This window comes from Mesoplodon mirus (assembly GCF_964341445.2).
Source record: "Mesoplodon mirus genome assembly, chromosome: 3".
In the NCBI taxonomy this organism is placed as follows: domain Eukaryota; kingdom Metazoa; phylum Chordata; class Mammalia; order Artiodactyla; family Ziphiidae; genus Mesoplodon; species Mesoplodon mirus.
In genome coordinates this window covers 110,544,060-110,572,050 of record NC_138978.1, presented here as the reverse complement: position 1 = coordinate 110,572,050, position 27,991 = coordinate 110,544,060, and the positions used below count along the sequence as shown (strand labels likewise).

The 27,991-nt window shown below is 46.5% G+C and overlaps 1 protein-coding gene across 1 annotated transcript; it reads right to left on the bottom strand.

Moving 5' to 3' along the window:
• Window positions 1–3: 3 nt before the first annotated feature.
• Window positions 4–21,896, bottom strand: TENT5C (terminal nucleotidyltransferase 5C). Its single transcript, XM_082614959.1, has 2 exons — window positions 21,836–21,896; window positions 4–5,521 (listed from the first exon to the last, which is right to left on the bottom strand). Exon 2 carries the CDS (start codon window positions 5,493–5,495, stop codon window positions 4,320–4,322), a length of 1,176 nt encoding a protein of 391 aa, XP_082471085.1. The 5' UTR covers window positions 5,496–5,521; window positions 21,836–21,896; the 3' UTR covers window positions 4–4,319.
• Window positions 21,897–27,991: the final 6,095 nt, after the last annotated feature.

Below are 27,991 nucleotides of genomic sequence, written 5' to 3'. Positions count from 1 at the left end.
TGACATGGTCTTTTTAAATATATCTTTATTTCTCAAACTCAAAGCTTTATTTCATCAAGTTCTAACACATTTTGCATTGACAAGTGATTTCACCTGCATCCCATAAGAAGGTCAGCGGCCATTACACCAAAGAGGAAACCTCACATATCCTAGGAAATTAACATTTGAAAGGCTATGCAAGTATACGATAACAAAAAAGCTTCCAATTTAGTCTAATTTGTATCTTTTCATCTATAGTAAGTTGGAAATTAATGGATAAAAACCTAATTTTCCTAAAGCAGTGATTTTAAATTCATGAAAAAAAAAAAAAAAAAAAGACCAGATTGCTTGAGTTTTAAAACACCCACAGATCCGTATTATTTAATGACTTCCTCTTTAGCGGATGGTCTTCTCACCTTCCTATGCAAACACACATGACAATTTGCACCACCCCTCACTAGCCCAGGCAAAACTCCAAGCATTTTCTTTTGCTTCCACTTAAACTATTCTTTAAGTGATAGGTAAACAAGATTTAGAACTTGAACTCAGAAGAAAGCATTTTCTTTCCTGATCCTCACTTTGGAAGTCTCCACAAATAATCCTGAAAACTTGCCAGGTCTTTTTAAATACATCCCCTGCCACACACCCCTCCCTTGGTCCTCTGAATGGAACTGGCCGAACTGGAGTATGTTCCAAAGTCAGCTGTGACATTCTGGTCTCTGCCAGATTAAAAATCGAATCTAACCTTGGCAACTGGATGTTCTTTCACCTCACAGAATCTACCCCAAGGGTTCTTCCCTAGTGTGGAGCTCATCAGATACCCGGGAAGCAATGGCCCCAAGGAGCATTAGGGTCTCTGCTCACAACTAGATAACTATCATTTATTCTCTGGAAGAGGACATTTGAGCTCAGAGTCTAGCTGCATCCTAAAACAAGGCACTGGTACCAGAAAGTTAACTAAAAAGGAGGTATTCCTAAAGTTAGGAAGTTGCTTTTGAGTGGCACCATTTTCCAAAGTTAACAAAGCAGTACTAGGTTAAAATCCTAATCTACCATGAAGGTAAGGGGCTAGTGCTAGCAGAGAGGCTGAAGGACAAGCAGATTCGGGGCTTTAGCAATTTCATTATTATTGCATCACCACAAAACACACGTTCACACACAGTTCTCTGTGACTCAAATCTCCAGGGGGGAAAAATATCAAACTGGGGGAAAAAAAAAACAAACCCTTGAATGCCAAACCACATCTGTTGCCACACACCAGGAACCCAGCATCTTTCCTACCCGCCTCTCCCCACCTGCGAGGTCCTCCCAGCTGTGAGCCGTGCCACCTCCCACGTGCAGTCAGCAGGAACCCTGATTTGAAGGTGTCAGTGATGTAGTTTAGTTTCAGAGTTGAAGTTATTGAGTGAGGAATGGTGTCTCACTGCCAAGGTAAGATGTAAAGGCGAGGTGAAGCTCGAGGCCGGGGATGTAGTGTGTCCTCTTCTGCCAACACATGGGGGAAAAGGTACAGCTTTCATCTCACAGCTGCTCAGCCTGATTCCAAGAAGCAGGCTGGGGTAACAAACTGCATGCCTGCAGAAAGCATCAGAAAACGGCTAAGAGTCCTGAAGCAAATGAGGCTGCTTACATTTATATTAGAACTTGCACTTGAACTTTAGTGCCCTTTGCCACTGCCAAGTTTCATATTACTCAACACACAAAGAAGGGGAACCACTGGACTCAGTACAAGTTCAGAGTACCTGATGCTTGTGTGAGCAGCACAAAAGGCAGGTTCCAGCTAGAATTTCCAGACACCTGAAATTCAAGGTTACCTGTTCCGAGGCAGGCAAGCAAGAGGCTCATAGAGCAGATGGAGACACCACTAGACCAGGGTGGTATTTAAAAGTGCAGCTTTGGGTGAGTGCAGCTTTTTACCCTGATGGTTCTAGAACACAGGTCTACTCTCAAACTTCAGAACAGCTGGGCTGACTAAGAACTTCAGGTGAAGGGAGTCTATCGAGATGGCCATCGTGCAATGGTGGTAAATAACTGGGGGGCTGGGGATTTCTAGCAACTTCCGTGCCTCCCTTCATCCTTAAAGGAGGACTAGTACTAGATAGGAAAAAAGATATCAAGCAGAAAGAACTCCAAGGACAAACGGGAAATTTAAGTACTTGATGCAGCTCTGATCCCATCTTCATCCGGACCCTCGTTACCCTGATCCACAAGCCTTCTCGTAGAAGCAATGCTGACTTCTGTGAGCAAGTGCTTATGCTGGCGGCTTTGTCATATTTCAGAGCTTTGGTTAAACAGATCTGTCATCTTTGTGCAAACATGTTGCCATTTGATCACAATGGCAGCCTTTTAAGGTCATGGATGACCACAGAGTTTTTAAAGTTGGGGCTCACTCTTCACTGCCCTTTTTAACACTGAAGCACCCCAGGACCCACCTCAATGTAGAACCAGCCTTGACTCAAAGCCAGTGAATTCAAATATAACTACTGGTTCACAGGGAAATAGAAGCTGGTTACACTAAGAAGTGACTTTTATTCAACTAGTCCACAACATGGATACCAACTAAGCCTCGGGTTTCAGTCATGCCCGATCTGCTTTCAAGAGGACCAAGACAACGTATTCCAGAAAAAACCCTGAAAATGTAATCTTCAGGAAAAGGTACACCACTCCTTTTCTACTAAGCATTAAGGTAACTTCATTGCTTCAAGCAAAGAGAAAGCAATCACTCAGGGCTTGGGATTTTTATGGCCACAGGAGAAAGTAAAAATCAGGAGCATGGATTTAATTAAATCACTCAAGAAACTAAGCTGGCTGGCAATATGGAGTTTCTTTGCCCTTGATACCCTAAAGTGATGCTTTCTAAGAGATCCCACAAAAAGCTTTGAAACACAAAGTCCCTTACCCTACTGGGAAAGCAACAGTAGCCTAGAACTCTCCCATTTGCTAAGCTTGCTTCAGACTAGAGATTAACACTGTTTGCCTTCTAAAGTGCAGAGTATAAACAAGTATGGTCAATCTACCAGAGTAAGGAAGATTATTCTTCTTCATTCTCTCAATTCTTCCCAAATACACCAGAAGGAATCCTCTTGAGGATGCCTTGGGGGCTCGGACACACACGAGGCCCCACTGATGGAAGGAGCGCCCACCTCACACGCAGCACAGGGACAGCAGGTGCGAATCTAAAGCAATTTTAAACCAGAGAACTCTGCCCGCAGGCGCAGACCATTCCACAGGTCACTCGGATCTACTGAAATCCCTGGATTTGTTTGCTGTCCAAAAAGCCTGGAGAAGGAAACCACTATTTTTGAAAAAACAAAAACAGAAATCAGCCAAGGTACTCCAGAAAAAACAGCCAGTCATACTTGGAATGTGACCAAAATGGGTTTCCGATTAAAACATGGGAAGACCCTCACATCAGTTACGGCAATGACTCTAGACTCGGCACAATCCTTAGTCTTGGGAAGAGCAAAACAAAAGTGATGAGCTGATGAGGGAAACAAAAAAGTGTCATTCAATAAGAATTCCTCACTTTAAAGAAAAGAAAAATTGAACATTCACGTTTCCTATTTACAATCCCCCACCACAATTCTACTGAACATTATGTTGCACAGTTTATTTTGTTTTCAAGTTACATTTCAAGAAAAGGTCTTTTTTTTTTTTTCTCAGCAATATCTCACCATTCTTCGTGATAGCACAGCATCTAAACCATAAACCACTTCCAACCAGATTGTAATTCTCCAGCTATCGGCTTTGGTTTATTGAGGAGAGAAATCCTCAGCTCTGCTGACAGAGAATAAACATAAGCAATTTAGTCCCTTGAACAAAAATTAAGCCACAAGAGCACCCTCATGTTTACCATTTTCTGCGGGACTAAAATTGACAGAAGCAAATAGACCATCGGCACAACTTTCATGTAAGTGCTGAGAATTCCAAGTGAGGGCCGACATCCCCTACCCTAGGCTCCAGTGAGAAGCCCAGCAGCTGGAGACTTCTACACTGCCCACGTGTTTCCCAGTCTCAGCGACCGCACGGAGCTCAGACGTCCCTGTGCTGATGTTTGGAACACGGCATGTTAGTGTCTGTCTTGGAAAGATGTGGATAGGTCATAGTTCCTATAGCATTTTCCAAAGTGGCACTGGAATAACAGGTCCCTTTAGGGTTGGCTCATGATATACTGGAGACCCATTCCAATGGGCACACAAAGAAAAAAAAAAAAAAAAAAAGCAGAATCAGAGCTGAGTTCCTCTTTAAAAGCCAAACACCTACATCTAGAAGAAGGCTCCCCTACCTGAGAGCCCTCGCCCTACGGGGGTTCCCCCTGTGGAAACCCTCGGGTCTCAAGGTTAGTTACAGGGCAGCCAGGTGGGGTAGGGCTGGCTGTAGGTGACCGGAGGGTGGGCCACGTAGTAATTGTTGAAGTTGCCGTCACTGACGTACGGCGCGGGCTGGTAGTAACAGGTGACGGTGGTGGCATTGGGGATGATGTTCTGCTCGGCCAGCACGCGCAGGGCCAGCAGGGAGATGAGGTTCAGGGTCTGCCTGCGCTCGTGGCCCATGAGGCACACGGTGCTCTCGTTCACCACCCTGCGCAGGGTCATGAGGTAGTCGTACTTGCTCCTCTCTTCCTCGGCGAAGTGGTTCTGCAGGTAGGTCTCCAGCTTCCTCTGCTGCTCGAGGATGTCGGGGAAGTCGATGAAGAACCGGGAACACATGTAGCGCTCCAGGGTCTTGATCTCGTCCTGGTCGGTGGGCCTGAAGTCCCGCACCAGGAGGTTGCTGTACTTGAGCAGCCCCCCGCCCCGGATCTCCTCGGGGTTCTTGGTGGCGATGAGTCTGTTCTGCAGGTGGTCCAAGGCTTCCTCGAAGTCCCCGTACACGCTCTCCCCGATGACAGTGGGGTGCAGGTGCTCGGAGAGGGGGTGGCTGGAGCAGTCATAGAAGAAGAGCAGGGAGTCCAGGATGATCTGGAAAGAGTCCACACTGAACTCGAACTGACGCCGGATGGAATCCACAAACTTCAGCTCCACGTTCCGCCCGTTCTTGTTGGAGAGGGAGATCAGGCTCCAGCGGTCAGTGTCCGTGCACACCTTCACCAGCTTCTGGACGTACGCCTCCTTCAGAGTGACTGGGCTGATCTTGAGCTTGTTCACGCCCTCCGGCAGGAAGTTCAGGAGGGAGCACAGAACCACATCCCTGACCAGTTGAAACTCGGCCTCTGTGGGCAGAGCCACGTGAAAGATGAGGTCCAGGTCTTTGCAACCCAACCCGTTGTCTTTGACCAAGACGTGGCCGGCCGCAGAGCCGTTCAGCCGGACGTCCTGCACTTTGATGCCCGCCTCCTCCAGCCGGCCGCGGACCGTCTGCACGATGTCCTTCAGCGTGATCTCCAAGGTGGGGAAGTTGCCTCGTCCGTGGATGGGTACGACCTCGGTCAGGACCTCATGCAGCCGGCTCACCTGGTCCCAGGTGAGCACGCTGAAGGACACGCAGTCGCTGGTACTGCTGCTCTCCTCTGCCATCTTGGGGGATGTTCGTGCCGGGGAAACTGAAAGGGAGGGAAGAGAAACAGAGTTAGGATTCACTTCTATGTGGCAAAGCAGCTCCAGGGACTCTGAGATGATGCTAGTTTCTCTCTGAACATCTTCCTTACTGCAAAGTGGCAAAGAGCACCTACCGCCGGGTGCTGCTGTTGAGGATTAAATGAGCTTAAACACGTTAAGAACAGTGCCTGCATGGAGTAAGGACAATATACACATAAACTTACCCTACACCAAATCTAACAACTTCGGACTTTTGTTTTCTGTGGGGTTTGTTTGTTTTGCCCGTTTTGTCTGCGTGAGGGTAGGGTCGGGGGTGGAGCCTGTGTGTGAAGGTAAGCAGACAAACTTACTAGACCGAGTAACCTAAGCACAACATTATTCAGTAGAGGGTCTACAGGTTTTGCTAATTTTCCTTGTTTTCCATGGAAATCACCTCCTGCTTTGGGCTCCCTAACTACATCCTGAGCTGGTTGATACCTCGGGACAATGCCCACACAGGACACAGGATCCACAAGAGAAGCTTCCTTCTCTTCGTGAATAGGTGGATTCTCAACCCTGGGCTTAGTCCTGCTAGAATCAAATACGCCGATATCCTTTTCACTTACGGGAGCTGTCTGCCCCGTAACAAACAATCCTGTTATCCAGGGTAGGACCAAGGAGGTGTCTGAATGACAAAATTCCTGAGTAACAAAGGGTTAGGTCAGCCAAGCAGTGGAATCGCTCTGCCCAGCAAGGCGGCCCCACACAGGATGTGGAAAACCTCCTCAGGGCAGTGTGATTTTTCAACTGTATTTTGAAAACGAATCCCTTCAGTCTACCCAAGGAGAACAAAGTTAGCACTCAGTACTAGGAGAAAAACATGCTTCTCAGCACATCACCGGCTAGAACCACAAGGGTACCAAAGTAATTTTCAACTAAGTTATATTGTTCAGAAAATGAAACAACAGATTCCCTAGAAATGCTAATATGTAATAACAAAAACGGATACATTAGAAAGTCCAGGTGCTGTGGATCCACATGGGTCACATATTATTAGCTAGATGAATGTAAAAGGCTGAGGTGCTGCCCTCAGACTTCACTGCAAACAGAAAGTTTTGCCACACCCTTCACTTTTCTGACTTGCTAGACACACAGAATCCATCCCAATGACCTGCAGTTTCATTGTTTGGAAGCGGCTGCCTTTAAAAGCACGTCCAGCATGCATAGTCCTGGGGTTCCAACTTGGGTTTTTAGTCTTGCACTGGTGCCAGGGACCCTCACCTTATCTATAGAGCTCAGACCAATGGGATGGTTGTTGATCCATGCTGGGGGCACCATTGGACACACCAAGACGAGCTTTCCAGGAGCTGGCCATCAAGGAGGAGGGTGAGAACACAATGTCTCAATATGAGGCAGTGTGTCAGTGAAAGAAAATGTAATATGAAGGTAGAAGACGTGTCAGTTGATTGGGGCGAACAGGAAGGCCACAGAGGAGTTCATTTATGGGGCGGGGACACAGCTGACAGAAAGGCAACAAGAGCTCTCAGCTGGGTTTGAGGGGCAGAAGGCAGCCGAGACCTGACAAGTTGTCCAGTCTGGCCATCATGTGCCTCTTCTCAAGCCAGATCACAGGCTCCCTTTAGTATGTAGGTTAAGGGACTGAATTTGCTTAGTTGGCCATGGGAAAGTAGATCACATGATTAAAGCAGGCTCCAGGAAGGCCAGTGGGGGATGGGCACTCTTCTGCTTGCTACTGAAGAATACTTGCCAAAGGGAAGGTAAACGTTTTTCTTCAAACCTGTTTGGACAGCGTTAGAAAGCCCTAGGCTATCTAGATGATCCTACCAAAGCACTTCTAAGTTAAGGATACCAAGCAAAACTTGTGATGAAATATTTGATGTTTACTGTGGCTGGCCTTTGGTTTCAAGTCAGATTTGGGACCGTAGAGACCTCATTTTAATGTGCTCTATGTACACTTGGTTCTTTGTGGCCCCTTTAATGATGAGCGTAGCACACACTACACTTGTGCCAACTGTGTAGGGCATCACACAGTTAAGTGCAAATGAGTGCAGAAAGGTATGGCTCCAGCTTTGGTTGGAAACACCGCTAAACTATGATTCAGTGACATAGATTTCTGCCAGCTGTGTTGATTTACCTATAAAAATACAACTTGCTTTACCCTGTGCATCAGCTGTTAGTGTGCTTCCAAGGCTCGGGTTTCTGATATGGGCATAAGAAGTCACAGCAATAGAGGAGCTGCAATTCAATCAGTACTTGGAAAAGAAGGGAACAATTAATTTTAAGAAAATCTCTAGGAAGAAACTCAATAATGTTGTAGAGGAGAATAGATGTAGGAATCACTTTTGACTCGTGCCTTTTTTTAAGGACTTGTTAAAAAAAGAAGTCATCCAAAGTCAGGACTACTCCCACCTCTAGAACAGTGGCTCTTAACACTAGAAGCGGGACATCTACGACCAGAGAGAATCTGAGGAAAGCTATCACTCATTCTTGGGGCGGGGGTGGAGGGTGGGAGGTGTAGTACATATGCATGAAAATTTTCACATATTTTAAAATCTCTGAAATTGTAGTAGATTCAAAGTTAGAATCTATTGTAGACTGAAAATTTGTAAGGTTCTAATGGGAAGAGGGGCAGGAATAGCCAGAAAAGTTATTAAAAATTGGAATGATGTCTACTAGCCTGGTAAGAGATATTATGAAGCTACAATAACTGATAACAGCAATGATATTGGCAGAAAAAGGCAGACAAATAGATGAAACAGAATTTTTAAAATCTAGAATGAAAATCTAGTACATAAGGGGATTTAGTGTATAAAAAGGAGGCATTCAAAATAGTAAAGGGGAATTTTTGAGACACCTGGATAGTTATCTAGATTTTTAAAATAAGCAAGGATGGCTCCTTAGCTTGTGCCAATCTAAGATCTAGACGGATGAATCAAAGACTTAAGTGTAAAAGGATGAAACCCTAACAATACCAGAAAAACATGAAACTTATGTAAATTTATATAGAAGAGGTATTCCTTTCTAAAATCACATAGAAGTCACAAAAAATTGATACATTTGCCTATATAAAAATTAAAACATCTACCTGGTGAAAACACCATAAAGACGTGAGAAGACAAAACCAGGAAGATACTTGTAACATTAGACAAAGCAGTCATTTCCTTAATGAATAAGGAGCTCCTACACATCAGAAATACTAGAACCCCAACATAAAAGAAGGGGCAAAGGACATGAACAGTGGCTCAGACACTTAACATATTCAAACTTACCTTAAGGGATGGGCAAATTTAGACTTCAATGTGTCATTTTTACCTATCAGATTGGCAAAGACCAAGAAGCAGACACTTCTGGTACACTGCCCGTGGGTTCCCTCTGAAGAACAACATGGGACTGTCAATTTTAAGTGGACATACTCTTTGGCATAGCAATTCTACTTCTAGGAAGTCCACTTTGGATTTTATCCTGTGAGTATACATGCAAGTATGCGCAAGGATATTCATTGAAGAATTATTTATAAAGCTACAAATAGTGATTGGTAAAGAAAGTTAAATGACTTGATGCATGTATACAACAGGATACAAATGCCTGCAGTTGTCCAAAAGAATGGTGGCTGCTCTATCTGTATGAATATGAAATGCTTATCAAGATTGATTAATAAAAAAGCAAGTGTGAAACTGTATGTGTAAAAGCACAAGTCTATGCTTACACAATCAAAAATCTCTGGAAGGATATACAAGTAGTTCAGCTTACACCAAATACCACTTCTAGGCTGGGGTACAGGGTACAAAGAAAACTTATTTTATCTCTTTTGAATTTGGAACCTACATATGTATTAGTTGAAAAAAGTTAAAATCTTATGAGCCATATTCCAAAATCTCTCCCCTTTGAGCCTTCTAATCTGCTACCTTGTTTAATTCCTTCAATTCCTTTCCTCCTAGCCCTCCCCACCATCCCTGTATCCATGTGCCCAAACCGAATACACTTAGGAGCTTCCCCTCCAAGCCTAAAAACTGATCTCTAGAGGGGCAGGCAGAGGAGGAAGGACAGTGTTTATCTGGAATGGCTTTTAGTCAATTTTCTACTTCTGCGGTGTTTAAAAGATGATGTCCATTGTTTATCCAAAAAAACCCCAAAACTTTCAAAACAATGGATGTCATCTCATCTAGTGTCATTCTATGTTTAGTATCCAAAAATGTTTTCTGTAGTTTTACAAGAATTACTATTTCTCATTTCAGACATATTACAGCTATCCTCACGGTGCTGTTGGTTACTGGCTACAGTTGCAAGAACCTTAATAAATGCAGTAAACACTTTCTCAGGAACCTAAGATGCCTATAGTTGGCATCTTCCATGTCAACAACTTCTGACACATATATGAATAATGGAGTTAACTCTTAGAAAAAAGTAGTCTATATAAAAGCACAGTGCAGAACATGTGCCAAGTCCATGATATAGTTTTTAATTCTCCCAATTTACTGTGACTTAAATCTGGAGCAGCTCTTGAAGCTACTGAAGGCTCAAATTTAGGCTGAGTTATATTTGTTGTTTAGCTTATTAGAAGAGCCCAAAATAAGTTATCGATGCCTATTAGAAATGAATCCTTTGTTTTTCCTCACCCATCCAAACAATTTCAAATATCAAAAGTACATTTACAGGTTACTCAGACAAACGTGGTATTACCAGAATAAGTCCAAGTCATAGGCCCTTAGTGCTTAGATAACACACCAGAGCTTAGTGTAACGGTTTTAGTTTTAATTAACCACTTGAGATCAACATTGATATAATCCCTGTATAAAAGAACCATGTGAGGGCTTCCCTGGTGGCGTAGTGATTGAGAGTTCGCCTGCCGATGCAGGGAACACGGGTTCGTGCCCCGGTCCGGGAAGATCCCACATGCTGCGGAGCGGCTGGGCCTGTGAGCCATGGCCGCTGAGCCTGCGTGTCCGGAGCCTGTGCTCCGCAACGGGAGAGGCCACAACAGTGAGAGGTCCGCATACAGCAAAAAAAAAAAAAAAAAAAAAAAAAAAAAGAATCACGTGAAACACACAGTCTCAATTCATGAAAGGCCCTGGTTAAAGGCAAATTCTAATTAGCAGAATTAACGAAATAGTAACTAGAAAAAAATTAATTTGCAGCCTGGTAAATTCAAAGTAAAGTGTTTGATTTCCCTTTACTTGTCTGAGAAGCAGATGCATTGTATTTTGCACTAGAAACCGGGAAAGGTGGGAACCATGATTTCTCACTGATTTGAAAATTCAGACACCTTTTTACAAGTGAGGATGACCAACTGCCTGCTCAGTTTAAGCTACTTAATCTTCTAAAAAGTTTGACTTGTGATGAATGACTATCTTAGGCTCCCTTGAATTCCCTTTTCTTTTAGCATCTGGCTGCAGCAGAAGGATAAAATACACACATTAGTGGAAAACAAGTTTGTAGAGATGGCAGCAAAAGGTGAAAGGCAAGACAAACTAAGCCCAAAGAGTAAACCAAGCTCCCTGAGCACACTAACTTACCTTTGTTTCCCACTGCCTGGCACACTCAAGGCAGGTTGATCTGAATACCAGTTTGAGCCCTCATTGAAAAGAAAAAAAAAAAAAAAAGTTATTTCTAGTCCTGCTCCCTGCCATATCTAGATCCCAGAAACAAGAGTGACAGAGGCTACGAAAGCATGAGGGAACTCCGGGTAGGCAAGAGGACAGGCAGATGGACAGGTTGGAGATGAACGCTAAGCACACTTGTAATACGTCTAGGCCTTATGGTCGAGGGCTTGGGTCAAATCAGCACTGATTTGTTTGTGCCTGGCCTTAGTTATAGAAATGCCCAGACTCTCCTTGGCATGTATGGAGATGTACATCCGTGAAGTTAAAGACAGTATATATTTAAGCTTAGGTCTGTGACATCTGACATGGAAGCTCCAGAAGGTTTCATGGAAATGCTGCAGTGTGAAAGAGGCGCTCTCAGCTATGGCAGCCCATCTAGCCCACAGACAACTGAGCAGCACCCTCTTCCCCTGACCCTGCTGTGGGCTTAAGAACACAAACACGTTACAGCATTCCTTTGATGACAACGTGCTGTTAACCGGATGTTACCCCAACGGCCTGGATCTTCCTAGTGACCCTTTCCAGCTCGGGGTCAGAGACCCAGCCATGCGCGGTGGACTAAGACTGGTGACAGACTCCAAGGGAGGTGTGTATGGGGCACAAAGACCCCTGCCGTCCCTGGCTCCTGGCCCAGGGGGGACCCATGTGCCCGTGGCTGCGATCTTCCACACAAACTCTTCTCCTCCGTGTACAACTGAGGGCACTTTAAGCAAAAAGAAACTACTTCCTTGCCTATAAAAGCTTAGAGAATTTAAGCAGAAGTGAAAGCAGATGGCAACACTCGTCGTAACATCCCATCCCACCTCTTCCCTCATCTAGCTGAGGGAATGGAAACCACAGCTCTGGGCCTGTTTCTCTTTCTCCTATACAATGAAGGTGTAGAGGTGTGTGGGCAAGCGGACAAAAGAGTACTGAGCACAAGCCACGTCACGTCCACTCCCAGTCATCCCCACACGCACTCTGTCCCTTTTACACGAAGAATAAGGATCAGGAAAGATTAAGCAAATTGACCCCAGATCCTCAGCTCTGGACCTAATGTTCTGACTCTTGGAACTGGAAACAACTTCCACCAAGGTCAAGTTCTGCCACTGGTGGGCGGCAGGTGGGGAGAAGGCAATAAGCTCTTAAGCTACAAACCCACACGTACACTGGGATGACCAGGGCTTACTGCTACCAAAGTGATCTTTTCTAAAACAGAAACTGTACCGGTCTTATCCAAAAACAGGAGCTACCTTCTGCCAACTACACAACTGCGATGCCTTATCTTCCCATCGGCCCTTATCCCCACTGTACACGCTGAAGACAGCAAAGCTTCAGTCAACCAGCCTTTACTGCCTGCTTGAGTGCAGGCTCCTCCTGTAGAGGCGGCCACAGCCAGAGGACAGCAAATATGACTAGATGTTCGGCCAGTTGCCCTATGAGCCACCAAACTATTTGACAGTGTCCCAAACGGGCAGTGAAACAGCGCTGTAAGTTCAGCAGGATCAACCCATCCGATTCCTACAACAATCCTGGAAGGGAGATACCATTTCCCTACTTTCATAGGTGGGGAAACTGGAGAACAAAGAGGATACACACACTGTTAACTGTCCAAGGACGCACTGCTGGGAAGTGGCCGAAATGGGACTTAGGAGGCTTCCTAGGTGGCAGACAGCTTTGGTATCCGTGTTGGGGTGAGGGCAGGGCTTTGAAGGTAAGCTGGTTGTTCAGGTAGTTGTAGGAAGGAGATAGCAATAAGAAGGAAAAAGAGAAGAAAGGTATGAAGCTTTGTTATCAGAGGGTGGGAAAGAAGTTGGCTAGAAGTGTTAAGGCCCCCTGCATGGAGTAAGGCCAGACGGCAAGTGCCGAAAGCAAGGCAGAAGCATTTAGAATGAAAGTAACTAACAACTGTCAGTACAGAAACTCTCTCCCTCAAAACCATCATGGATTTGGGGGTGTATCCAGCCTGATGGGAGCCACCAGAATGAACATAATTAAGTATAGTCATGTGAATGTTTGTTGTAAAGGAACAATGGCTGAAAGATGAAGGCCTAGGGTCCTCATTTCTGAGGAAGCTCCAGGATACCAGCCAGGTTGGGAGGCAGTGGTGATTTCAGAGAAAGCAAGCCCTGAAGGGAAAGAGAAGCCAGGAGTGGAAGGAGCTGGGACAGTCAGTTTACTGGGCAAGCATTAAGAGGAAAAAATAATAGCACAGGAGAGAGCTTTTAGGAATGGGCTGATCCTGGTCTGGATCTGCAACTAAGGCACATGCCCTGCTCACAGAATAAAGGAACAGCTGCTGGGAGTCACTCTGGTGACTGGAAGATCAGGATTGTGAATCTGCGGATGAAGCAACAGAACAAGACACTCCCTGCAGACAAGAGGGTAACTTTATCAGATCCAAGAACAAATAACCCAACTGGAGCTGCAGAGACAAGGTAGGTAGATTGGCAAGAAGTGATCAGGACCCCAAGGGCTGGCACAGGAAGAAGAGTTGGAACTGACTTGAAACAGAAACAGCCTGGAACAGACTGACGAAGGCCTGCACGTTGAACCTAAGACTGGACACCTGCCCCTTTTCCCACCTGTGTGCAGTCTGACCCTTGAGATCCTTTCACCCTCGAGAGAGAGCCAGGGACTTGGGATGACCATGGACTTGATATATGCAGCAGCAGATAAGGGGGCAAAAAGGAGAAAACCCAGGGTCAACAGGGATTCAGCCTTCTGCAGAGAAATCCTCCCTTACTCCTTGAATTCCTAGGGAGGTGAAGGTCAAAGTCATCTAGGACCAGAGGGAAGCCTGAGGAAGCCTTTTGTCTGCCAGCTGCCAGCCCCTCGGCAGGGCCCCCGGCCCACCACCCGGGAGGAGGCCACATTCTGGAGACTCTCCCACTGCCCCCAAACACGCTGCAAAGTCACAGATAACTGAGACGCACACCTGTGGTTCATGTACCTGAATAAGAATTTCGATTAGTAGACAGCCCAAAGCAACAGAACCAGATAAAGTAATGCCTTGCTTATTAAAAGGACAAGAAAATGTATTCTTTGTTAACTTTTTACAAGAAGTTATGCTTACAGCTGCTCACTCAAACACCCACAAACACACTCTACCTCAGTCCAAAGATATAAGTGCCCCACGCCACAAAGCTGCACCTGGGGAAAACTGCTCTCCGTCAGTGACACAACAAACCCCGCACGTGGTCTTTTCTCACTCAGCTCCAGCACATTCAGCCAGAGGCCTCAACCTATTTTCTCAGGGTTATCAGCATCCTCCTAGCCATTCAGCGCTGATGTGTACTAGAGTCTAAAAATTTGGTTCAATTCCCACGGCAATAGGGATGCTGCCTGAGCCAAAGGCAAAGTGTGTCCCGGACGGAAGCAGAAGCGGGAAGAGAGGCCAGTGCCCCCTTGCTCTGCCCAGGCTTTCCCAGTGGGAGGGCCCTCACAGCGCTCCCTCCCCACTGATGCCAACATACAGTCTTCACGGTTATCAATGCCTGGGCCCCGTCCACAGACACCCGCCCTGAGACAACTCCAAACAGAAAGCTCTTTCCTGTCTTTCAAAATAGGACGCTTAAGTAAGTGTGGCTGGAGAGATAACGCTGGAAGAACTCATGCTGTGGCAGCAAAACAGCATGAGACAGAATAAAAACACTGTCCCGGATGTTGTAACAGGGACACCACAGAAGTTCAAGTGCTTAAAGGAATACCCTGAATCGTTGCAAATGTAAGTATTAACAAGGTCAGAACACAGATATCTCTGGATGGGAGAGAGGCACAGAAGCCTTGATTTTTCCAAGGTGTCAGCATGATTGAGTGCTACGTACTCAACTTGAACTGGAAATAATCCTTGTTGCTCCTGGGTACCTCCCTCCCTCCTACCAAATGCCTCTTTCTAAAGCAGAGATGTTACTAGTCTGAACTCATTTAAAGAGATCCCCAGAGCCGGCCCTACAGTTTTAGAGACTGACTAGGCTGAGAAAAATAGGACAATTCCTAGGAGACTTTACTGTAAAGATGAACAAGTTTACATACAATCCATAGGGTTTAAGGACTGACAGCCCCCAGGTTTTATCAAGGGCTGTGTCCACAAACTAATTTACCATCTAACTTTCTAGTTCAGAGCTTTGAACTGTTGCTAGTTGTCCAAAATGAGGACCTCAGTCAGCTAAAAGCCCCATCTCATCACCAGCAGCATCCCGTGGGCCTTATCAGGAAAGGGACAAGCACTCTCAGTTGCTCCAATGTAGCATTTCTCTTACGTTGGACATATACCCCCCCTTTACCGATACCTAAGCATGAGCTGCCTCCATTTCAATGAGGATGCTAATTACACATACAGATCCACCCCAGTTTTAGTTTTGCACAGATCCTTCCCTGCAGAGTTAACTTTCGCATAGCAGGTACCTGACCTCCAGGTACTGAGCACGGTGGCAGCCCAAGTGAGCATCACCAGGCTCAGTGGTCCTTCTGACATCATCATAAATACTGCTAAGAACGGAAATTTGGGTAGGAGGGCAGGGGAGGGGGGGAAGGAGTGGAGGGGTAGGATTAAAGTGAAGGAGCAAGACCATGGAGTGGTAGCTATTTCTGCACCAACTGCACAAGAGGCGGCCCAACCACCTTGTCTTTGGTGTCTTCACCTGTGTGAGCCATACAAGCCATGCATGTGGCTCACTGGGATGCTTATCATCAAATTAGCATTTACCGAGTCACGTGCTGCTGTTATCAGGCATCTTGTAGGCACCTTTTACATGAAAGTTATTTTCTCTACCATTTTCAAATCTTAATTGTTGATAAACTGTTAGAGTCCTGGTCCCCTGCCAATCTCAGAAGATTTTATCTTCAGTTCTTCAAAATTCTATTATTACCTTATGATTATTCTCTAAGAAACTATATAGAAAAACAAGAGAACAAGCACTGGACTAGGACTCAAAATCCTGTGTTTCAGTGTCAGGTCTGACTCACACAGTGAATGACTATCAGCAAGTGGGCCACAATGATTGAGCTTCCTTTCGTTCTTTCAGATATCTGAGTACCTACAACATTCCAAGCACTGTTCTAGGAGCTTACGGTCTATCGGGAAGCAAGAGACCAAGATCTCTGCCCCTGCAGAGCTTAGATCCTATAGATCCTAGCTCACACTCTTCCTCCAAAACCTCATGTTATTAACTCTTGCCTCCCACGTGAGGAGAATCAGGATTTGACAGTGAAACATTTTTGCAGATGGTCTAGATCTGTGCCACCCAATAATGTATCCACAAGTTGTTGGGCGCTTGAAATGGGACAAGTCCAAATTGAGATGTGCTGTGAACGTAAAATACACACTGGATTTTGAGGATTCCGTACGAGGGGAAAAAATGTAAAATAACTCATTAATATTTTTATATTGATTACAAATTGAAAAGATAGTATTTGACATGATGGGTTAAACAGAATTACGTTCACCAGCTTATTTTTACTTTTTAATGTGACTACTAGAAACTTAATTGGGACTCATATTTGTACTGTCCTTCTTACAGTGAAGACACTGAAGAGGTAGAACCTAAAGAGGCAGTGGCGCTTCCAGGGCCAGAACCCAGGTGTCCTCACAACTAAAGCAGCCTCAGAAGCAGGGAGGGGGTAAGGATGAACACAACAAAGGGTCTGGGCAAAGGAGATAGCAGCAGCGCCAGTGCCCCACCCAACACCCCCAGGGCCGGCACCTGGACACACAGCAGGTGCCCAGTTCACGCCCACTTCATCTCTGCATGTGGGTCAGCAACCTTCCCAGGACTGGCCAAGCCCACACAGAGTCAGCCAGCTGCGGTGGTCCTGATGCCCACCTCCTCAGCCATCACAGGTCAGGGATAAACAGGGTGTGTCTGGAGGATAAGGGGTAGCCAGCCAGGTGAAGTAGAGGCTTACCCCTTCTCCCATCCTAGTAAGGGCTATGCAAGGTGGGAGGAGCTTATGACAACATGAGAGGGTGAGAGAGTTCAAGATTCATGGATAATTTTCGTCTCAAAATGTGTTTACAGGGAGCAAATAGAGAGACAGATATGGAACTTTTTATGCTCATCCAATTTAAGATAAGGTTTGAAAAAAACTAGAAAATAAGGTACAAGGTAGAACTGTAAAGAAGTACTGATGAGAAGAGGTGTGGGATAAGGGGATCCCCAGATGGGGTAAGATCAGACGCCTCTGAGAAGGGTCTAAAGCTGGATTAAAATAAAGTTTGGTGAGGAAGAAGGAGCATTCACTTGCTCAAATATTTGAGTGTGTATTCCATGAGGCAAGGCAGGTCAATTAGGAAGGGAGGTCAGGAAAGAACAGAAGGTCAGAAAGGTACACGTCCTCAAAGGAGCGCATCTTCTAGAGGGAGGGGCAGTTCCCATGAGTTCTTAAGGTGTTTGTTGGAGGTGCCGGGACGGAGAGCTGGCCAGAGGCAGGGAGAGGCGCTGGGCTAGCACTCTCATGGAGCTGCTGTCTGCAGCCCTAAACCAGGTCAGCGATGGCAGCGAGAAAAAAAAGTTAAAAAGAGAAAGACTCAGCAGAACGAGCACCCAAGTGAATGTGGAGAGAGAGAGGCTGAGTGCGCGCTGCGAGGCTGTGCTGGGGTGGATGGGCAGGGGGAAGGGCTTGAAGGGGGCGGGTCTGGAGCTCAGCCTGAGGGGTTTCAGCTGTCGGCCAATTAGTCCTCACTGCTCCTCGCTCCAAACCTACACCCAAGGCCTCCGTTTTTTAAAAAGGCCCCGAAGCCACTCAGCATTCTGGGCCCGGAGCTTGCGATCCCAAAATGTGTGCCAGCACCTTGGCCCATCAGGACGCCATCTCCTGAAGTGTGCTTCCCTCTCTGAGAGGAATGGCAGTCGGATGCCAGCAGAGCACTGGATCCAGTTAACAGGCACACCTTCTGAGTGCCAGGTCCTGCACTGAGCATTCAGCAATGAGCATAGACCCCTGCCTTCCTGGGGCTCACATGCCAGTGGCTGAAACAAACCGGCAAAACCCAAGTGCCTCAAGGACATTCTGAGGTGGACCCAGCTCCTCTTGCATCCAGAGCATTTCCACAGGGCTTTTCACATACCATTCCCTTGGCCTGCTTGGCACCTGGCACAAACTACTACCTAGGAAGCACTTAACCACTTACGGACTCAGTCACTGTTATCCAAGAAATAAACACTTTACACAGCTGGGTGACCAAGACTCCCAAAGGCTCTGAGACTAAACAACATCCTACACAGAGAGTTGCTTAACATCAGCAATTATTTCTTCACATTAGTTTTTCCCTATTGTTCCAAGAGGTTCTGCAAACAGTTCTAGAACAGGCTACAGGGCCCAGCTGTACAAAATCTATTAATTCTAAACAATTCATAAGGCTTCCTTACACAGTTGGGCTACACAAAGATGCTTCCTCTAAACCATTTAAATTCCAAACATAAGCTTCCTTTTTTTTTTTTTTTTTTTTGCGGTACGCGGGCCTCTCACTGTTGTGGCCTCTCCCACTGTGGAGCACAGGCTCCGGACGCGCAGGCTCAGCGGCCATGGCTCACGGGCCCAGTCGCTCCGCGGCATGTGGGATCCTCCCAGACCGGGGCGCGAACCCGCGTCCCCTGCATCGGCAGGCGGGCTCTCCACCACTGCGCCACCAGGGAGGCCCTAAGCTTCCTTATTAATGCACGTAGTGAAAGGATAAAAACGTTTGAAACCAGAAGTTCCAGAAGCATCACAAGAGATCAGCACTACTGCTGTACCCAAGTGGCTTTAAACACATGAATATTTCTTTAAACATAGAGGTGTCTGCTTCATCATAATACTGCTTATGCCCATTTATTTAACATGTTACAGTCAAAACACCAAGATGGCAGAAAGCATTTTTCTATATTGCCTTGTTTACCTCAGTGACAACACATAAAAGCAATGGACCTTATCTAACCAGAGTAATGTTTTATCCCAAGTAACACCTCAGACTTTGCATTGCTTCCCCTTAAACCCCGCCCCGTCGCCCCCGCAATAACAACAACAACAGATACACCCCAGAGCCCCGTGTGAGACGGAGAAACCCAAACACAACATCACAAGTTTAACTTAACTCATGAAACTAGTCCCCGGCATCCATAAGATGTTTGCTCGGCAACACAAAAAGGGTTTACCACGTCCGTTCGCTGCTCTTGGCTTATCATTCTTTAGTGACTGACACCATGCACACAACATATCAAAGATGAAAATGAAGACAGGGTACTACTTAGTTGAGCAGTTGAAAAAATAATGGCATTTTCTAATTTTGTATCGAATGTGCCCAGTTTCTGGCACTGGGAGAACAAGGACGCTACAGTCCACTCTAAGTTATCTTTACTGCTGGGCAGTTCCTTGGACTCTCAGAAGTGTGAGGACTTCTCTTTTCTGATGGGCAGTGCATGACGTGCACAATCTGGCCTGGCCTTGAACACTGGGGAACGCAGGCTCAGTGCGGCACTGAGAGGTGGGGCAGGGGAGGTTCTGCAACTCAGGATGTGATTTCGGTGGCTACTTGTACGCACAGGCAAGCTGAGCACATTAGTAGGCAGAGCCATAGGTGCTCAACCAAATCACGGTCATTCTGACAAACAGGCCAAACGCCAGTCCTTTCCTTCAGTTACCCCAACTTAATCTCTGGATACAAGGCGGGTATTGTGGAAGAAATTCAACATAAAAAATGCTGCTGTTCGCTCTATGGACACACACTAACTTATGAAATTAGAGACCTTTGTTTGGGGTAACAATTTAGAGGCCTTCTGGCAGAGAAAAGAGTTTTTTTTTTAACTTTGAGGTTAAATTCACCCAGAGCTACCTGAAAAATTATATATAATATACCAAAATCTGCTTTCTAAAAACTCTTTACTGAGAATAAATGGACTCTAAAGATGTGGGTATACCTTAAGACACAGGGTTTCAGTTATCTCAAGTAAAAGCTTGACTCCAGAGATACTAAGCTCTCCACCTTCGCAAACAAGAATGTCAAAGGGCAGAACCCCTGCTGGTCCAGCTCAGAGCTTCCTTGAAAGGGAAGAGAAAAGTCAGCGTTCTCTAGTCCCCACCCCAACCCCTTTGATAGCAGGGTCTCAGGGTCTCCAGTTCGGGTCTCACTCCCTCAAAAACACCTCTGGGGGTTTAAGAAGGCACAGTTCCTGGTAAGCGCTCCTACCACCCTGACGGCTGCCTGGCTTGCTGCCTGGCTTGCTTCCCTGCCAAGTTACTCATGTTGAAAGGTTAGTGTAGCCAACAATGGCCACTCACATCCCCCCTGCAGGGCAGCTGGGCCAAGCCAGAAGTCTACTTCAGGAGGATTTAATAATCTTCACTTTATTTCCTGGGGAGGTTCAGGCTCCCAACCCACCTACCAAATATCCTGAATACCAACTGTCACAATACAAATGATTACGAAGTCTTTATAAACGCTTACTGTAATAAGTGCACTTGGATAGTCCACGGTTTGCATGTTATAACTCCATAACAGATAAACAAACGTTAAAAGGCAGCAGGTCCCTACTTAAGACAAAGATTTAGTCAGCCCTGCAGAAGTCTTCCTCCGGACCAAAAAAAAAAAAAAAAAAAAAAAAAAGGCTGGGGGAGGTGGGGGAGCGGAAGCGGACCGAGCTGATCCTTCCCGCGGGGTCCAGCCCTAACAGTCGGTTCTAGTGAGCCCGGCTCAACTCGCGTTCTCCAGAGAAACTCGCCAGGCATTTCCCCGGAAGTCCTCCCTTCCCTCAAGGTAGCGTCGTTTTGTTTTCTCCGGCAGGCGTTCTGCGTTTAGGTGTACAGGCTACCAACCTGTAGTCGTCGGGTTCGTCCCACTCCTCCGACTCCCTCCCACCGCCGCGATCTGGACTGCGACACCTCCCGGGCACCGTGCCTCTAAGCCGCCCGCGGCCCCGCTAGCCGAGTCCACTTAACGGCCGTGGCTTTCAGACTACAGGTTAAGCAAGTTTCACTCCTCAGAGGGGAGGAACCGGGTCACAGACGCAGAATTCCCGAGAAGTTTCCGAGAGGAGCGCAGCGCACGAGTCACTCGCTTGGATCAGTTTGCGGCTCTCGGGGTCCCCAGTCTAGGGCGAGTGCAGGAAAAGTTAGGGATCTCCGCCCTCTCCTTAAAACACCGGCCCAGGTTCCGAGCCTGGGGACCAACCCTCCCCTCCCCTGCCAGATGCAGCCCCTGACCGCTGCGTCTCCAACTGCGCCTTCCGAAACCGCCGCCGTCGAATTCGCGCCCGGCCGACCGGCCGAGGTGTGCGCGCCCGCGAGAGCGCCGGGGCGAGCCCGAGAGACCGCAAGCAAGGCAGGGGTGGGGCGGGCGCCGTCGGACCCGGGGAAGGTGCTGAAGGCCCTCATCACACACTCTTCGGCCGCCCGGCCCGCGCCCGGCCAAAGCGCAGCCTGCGCGATGCGCGGAGCAGGAACTCGCTGAAGTTTGCCAGCCCCGGCCGAAGTCTCTGGAAAGTTGTAGCTCCCTCTCGGAGCGTCTCGCCTGGCCCTCGGGGGCGGGCTGTTTAGGGGGCTGGGGTGACGTCGTGGGGTCTGGAGGGGAAGGGAGCACAGGGGCCCGGCACCTGTCCGCACCTCCCCTCTGGCCGCCGTGCCCCCACCAGGCTTGGAGAAGACTGGAGCTCCTCTCGGCCGGGGCAGATTTCCCAACCCTCCCCCCCCACCCCGAGGGCAGAACTCGCGGCTCTCCGGAACCGCGCATCCTCGCACCTTTAGAGGAGGGGGCCGTGGACTCACCCGGGCGGCGGCGGAGGAGACCACAGAGGCAGGTCCTTGGCGTGGGCAGCCCCCAACAGGAGCGGCGCGGTCACTACAGCCCCCAGGCAGCGGCACAGAGTGAACCGTCCTGCCGCCGCCCCCTCCGTTCTTAAACGGCCTGACCACGCCCCCGCCCGCCACAACCGCCCCAACCCCCGCCCCTTAGCCTGCCCTCCCGGGGGAGCGAGGGGCGGGGCGGGGCGGGGCGGAGCCGTCGCCCAAGGGATCCTTCCGCCTGGGCGCTGACGGCGAGGGCAGGGCGAAAGGTGCCCTCTGATTGGCTCCTCGGGTGAATGGTTGCCGAGAGACGAGTAAATCTTCGGCGGCTAGAAGGGGCCGGGGTGCCAAAGGGAGTAGCACTACGCAGGCGCAATAGAGAGGGGCTGCGTCGACACCCCCTTAACTTTGGAGCTGCTGGGACTCCCTTCCTTTCTGCTTTCCACTACGCTCTTTTCTGCCATTCTTATCACATAACTTCACCACCCCCCACACCCTACCCAAGTTTTTCCCGTCTCTATTCCGCTCCCGCGCAGGCCTGTTTTTCTTTTGCTTCTCTGGGGATTTTCGCTTTAGTTCTCTCTCCAGGAGTGGGGAGTAAAACCTCCAAGCCCACCTCCGACGTGTGTTTTGAAGTCGGAAAGAACTTTTGGTTTCTGAGCTGGTCGAGCCTTCCTGATTCCCCAAGCAAATTGGCTGGAGGTCATTGGGGAAAGGGCACGCACAGTTGGTTCTCCGGCGTAGTTACCACCTGTGTGCAGTTAGTGGGACTAAGAGCTGTGAGGAATCCATCGCCAAGCCTGGCAACCGTGACAGCTTCAGCCCGACTCGGAATGTCACAGAGCTCAGTTGTGTTTGTTATACAACATGCAGGCGGGGCTTGGACACCGTCCAGTCACTCCATAGCAAATGGTTTCGAGCCCTGGTTCTAAATTCAGATTAACCTGGGTTGGAATCTACATTCACCACCTAACTATCTGTAAGGCCCTGGGCAAGTAACTTAACCAACCCTCCATAAGTCTCTGTTTCCTCACCTGTACGGTGGGACTAAAAATGGAACAGCTTTGTAGGGTTATATAAGTAATAAATAAGAAAATGGAAAGCTATTAGTGCAGTGCCTGATATAAAGTGTGTGGTGACTGTTATTTATATCAAATTGTAGTTATTATTTATCAATAAACGTTTATTGAGCTTGTAGTGATCTTCTGTTAGGTGTGGGAGGAAAGATTACTTCCTAGATGAAGTATTTCTCTACCCAGCCCCTTCCATCTCTGCCTGAAATAAATGTAGTTCTCAATGTCTGCCAGGATAGCGTTCTCAAGTACGTGCCTTCCCTGGGGAGAGGGAGGTCCCCTGGAATATTAATGAGATAGGATATCAGTGTGAATGCTTGTAGGGATCAGGATAGATGGTCTAATTTCTTTTTAAACTTTTTGGTTTTGAGGTACAAATTCGGTAAAGTGCTTTGTGTACAGAACAATGAATTCCTACGTATGTGTATCCCCATGTAGCTGCCACCCAGATCAAGACATAGAACATCTCCAGCTTCCTCATGCCCTTTCCCATCCAGTGTCCCACAAAGGTAACCACTCTTCTCACCTCTATCACCAATGTTTGAACTCATTGTGGATGAATTACATAGTATGTGCATTTTTGTGTCTAGCTTCTTTCACTCAACAGTGTGTCTATGAAATTCATCCATGTTGTTGCATATAACATGGTTCATTCTTTTCCATTGCTGTGTATTATTTCATTATGTAAATATTCAATAGTTTGTGTACTCATTCCACTGGTGGATGTTTGAGTTGCATCAGGTTTTTGCCTATCATGAATGAAGCTGCTACAAACAATCCTTTTTACCAGCTTTATTGAGGTATACTTAACAAAAATTGTATATATTTAAAGTGTACTACATGTTGTTTTGATATACATGTACCTTGTGAAGCTAATTAACAGCCAAGCTAATTAACATATCCATCACCTTACATAATTAACTTTTGTGTGTGTGTGTGTTTGGGGATGGGGGTGGGGTACGGTGAGAATGATTAAGATCAAATCTCAAGTATATAATACAGTATTATTAACTATAGTCACCATGCTGTACATTAGATCCCCAGAGCTTATTCTGAACCTTTTTACCCTCTGACCTACAAACATTCTTATATATGTCTTTTGGTGGAAATACATCCATTTATGTTGTGTTTATACCCAAGGATTGGAATCGCTGGCTCATAGAGTACACACATATTAAGCTTTAAGTATAGTGCGAAACATTTTTCCAAAGTGGCATAACAATTTATATTCCAGTGACGTGAGATTTCTGGTTGCTTCACATGTTTGCCAGGGTTGATATTGTCAGTCTTTTCAATTTAAAAATGGGGTTGTATATTTCATTGTGATTTATATTTACATTTCTCTGATAATGATGTCGAGCAACTTTTCATATGCTTTTTGGCCATTTTGATACCCTTTTAGTGAAATACATGTTCAAGTCTTTTGCCTATGTCTCGGGGGTTTTCTGTCTTAATGATCTGTGAGAATTCTTTACACATAATGGATGAGTCCTTTGTCCAATATACATATTACAAATACCTTCTCCCAGTCTGTGGTTTTCTTTTCATTCTCTTGATGTTATCTTTTGATAAACAGAAATTCTTAATTTTAATGACATCTGATTTATTAATCTTATCTTTTATGACTAGTGCTTTTAATGTCCTATTTAAGAAATCTTTGCCCAGCCTAAGGCCATAGAGGTCCTCTCCTTCATTTCCTTCTAGGAACTTGGTTGCCTTAACTTTCACATTTAGGTCTATGATTCATCTCAAATTAATTTTTTGTGCAGTCTGGGGTCAAGATTTATTTTTTCCCATACAGATATCCAATTAGCTCAGCACCATTGGCAAGTAGTTTTGTTGAATGAATGAATGGATATTTATTAAATGAAAAATCCGGTTAAGAAAACAAAGTGACCAGTTACTTAAAATCCAGATTGTCCAGAAAAATCCAGGGTACATGATCACAATAAGACAAATACAAATTATTACATTACATTGGCCCTAAGACCATTTCTACTTTTTCAGTATGTCATGGATACCATTAGCGCAAGCAGCCTCAGGGTAGAACACGGGTCAGAAATTCTTACCTAGAATTTGATCTAGCCTGATTTAGTTCCGCCTTTGCTTAGGTCAAATTTTGTTCAGCGTCCTGACCCTTAGGCAATTTTGTGGTAGGAAGGAGGGGAAAGCCAAGAGCCAGAAGAGAAATTCCTTATTCGTATGTGTGTATATATTTTTCTTTGAGCCCCTTTTTATTCCTGGGGCATTACTTGACTTTTATAGAATTTTATTTCCATTTTTTTGTTTGTTTTGTTTTGTTTTTTAAAATACACAGTTCTTTCTACCCCATGTGGCCTCCTGGAACTGGAAGGAGACTCAAGAAGTCATCAGGTACTGCCCATGGGTCATGGACCAAATATTGAAACTGCCTTTCCGAGACTACTGGAGCCTCCTTGCCAATTCAAAATGATTTAAAGACCTTTGCTTTGATTCACTGATCTGTACGTAGGAAAGCTGAGAAAACAAATGAAGAGGGAGTAAATAGTCTTTAAAATGCAGGCATGACTCAACTGTCACCATGACACTGAAGGCGTTTTATGTCTCAATAGGATTTAATTTAAATACTTAGGAAATTCTATCGTTAATCCTCATTTTTAAGGCAAGAAATACCTTTTGTATAGTGCCCAGTTATCCTCATTTATCAGTTTTCTTAAGTCTTAAGTATTTGTATTACTTTATCCCAAGGTGGATCACCTTGGTAAGCATTTATTAAAATACCCTTATCTAAATATCTTGTCTTAAAATGATTTTTAAGTTTTTATTGATGTTTATTGACATATAGAGAAGTACACAGATCATCAGACCACAGCTCAATAAATTTTCACAAACTGAACAAACTTGTCACTAGCACACGATCAAGAAACTAAGGAGCACCACAGCACCGGCAGACCTGTTTTAAAACAGTGGCATTTCCTACATCCTCACAAGTCTCTGGGGGGGCCAAGGCATGACTCAGCTTTCCACTTCCCACCTAGAACTCTCGCCAGCAAACACCTGTCTCTTTTCAGGCTTCTTTAGACCAATATTTTTCTTGGGTGTTGCAGAATGAGAGCTAGGTTTGGAGTAAGAAGGTGTGAGTTTTATGGGAGGAGGGAGAGGGCTGCATCTTTGGGCACAGCTCTGGCAGCAGGCTCAAGCACGGCATGGCAGTGGAAGCACTGGGGCACGGAGGCAGCATGAAGCAAGATGGGGGACCAGAAAGGGGAAGGGGGTGATGGTGGCACTGCCAGAGAAACGAGGATGCCAAAGATGAGCAGGGCTGACCTCACCCCTCTGAGGTAGTATCTCTAGACACCCTTCCTGCCCACCACCCTAACAGTGTCACTTGAGAAAGGATGTAGGGTTTAGTCAGATGGCTGGTATCCCTGTCAAATGGCTTAGCCCCTCTGAGTCTCAGCTCCCTGATCGACAAATGGGAATGATAACTAGCCTCCCTGCTTCGTGGAGGTGTGTGATGATCAAATGAGGTAGTGAATGCATGTGAGAACAGTTGCCCTGTTCACAGGATTTATCTCTTTGCCAACCTTGGGCCCTTTTCTCTCTTTCTGTTAGAAGAGCTTGGCAAGCAAGTCGGATGAGAGCAGAGGAGGGTAAATTCTCAACACCTTGCTATGGCTGCCTTCACTTCTGGGGCTCTGGACCTCTTATCTGAGGATTAAAGTTTTCAAATCTCCCTTCAGGGAAAAGGAATTCCATGAAAGTGTAAATTGTTAACTGATCATTTCATATCTCGTGTCCAATCACTGAGTCCATTCTGAACCTGCCTTACATTTAGGTCCCGGATGTCTGTCTCGCCAGCCGCCATAATGCCTGAAACTCCCAGCACAGGAGTCTGTGCCTGTTGGCGAAGAGACTCCCACCATTTCCACACAGGTTACCAGAGGAAGAGGATGCCTCCCTGCGAGGAATGTCTACCTCACCTCCCAGGGGACCTCAAACGTTGTCTTCCAGGCCACATATTAGTCTAGATTTTCAGTTGCAAGCAATCAAAAATGACTCTGGATGATTTAAGAAAGATGGAATTTATTTTTAAAATATTGGGGAGCCCATGGAATCAGCAGGATGGCTAGAGAACTTGACCAGTTGGCTGTGCTACCAGGAACAAGGCTTAAAAATCGTACTGTAGAACTGGTCCAGGGAAGATGCCATGACATCACCACAGATGTAGGCAATGCACGTTGCTGCCGCCGCCTCTGGAAATGATGTAATTGCCACTCCCACCACTGCCGCCACCCATTGATAGGTAGAATTTTTGTGTCCCATCACTAGCTTCCGATCCAAAATCTGGGTGGGAACATCTGATCAGCAGAGCCCAGATCATGTGCCCAAGCCCTGGTTGCAAAGAAGGCTCAAAAATCAGGTTATGGGATTTAACTCAGAGTTTTAACTCTGCAGAGTGAGCTCTACCTCTTAAGGAAGGGAATTCTCCAAATTCAGATGCTGGATGGCCAGAACATGTGCCTCTCCCTTCCAGTCTTTACATCCGTCTCTTGTGAGCATTGACTGAATGAATAAGCATTCTTTGATCCATCTAGCCCTGGGACAGAGATCCAGACAAGTTTCTGAAGCTTACAAGTTGGAGAACCAGGAAATGGATTCTTGAGAAGCTTTGAGGATGGAGGCAGGCCAGCTAGCCTCACCTTGCCTGTACACTCTGCTGTTTGGCCAGGTGATACTTTTCCTCTACAAAATTCTTCAAATAGACACTGAATGAATGATGTTTGGTAAAAGGAAGGAAGGAGGGGGACTTCCCTGGTGGCGCAGTGGTTAAGAATCCACCTGCCAATGTAGGGGACACGGGTTCAATCCCTGGTCCCGGAAGATCCCACATGCCTGCGGAGCAACTAAGCCCGTGTGCCATGAGTACTGTGCCTGTGCTCTAGAGCCCGCATACCACAACTACTGAAGTCCACGCACCCTAGAGCCTGTGTGTTACAACAACTGAGCCCATGTGCTGCAACTGCTGAAGCCCATGCTCTAGGGCCTGTGCACCACAACTACTGAGCCTGTGCTTTAGAGCCCG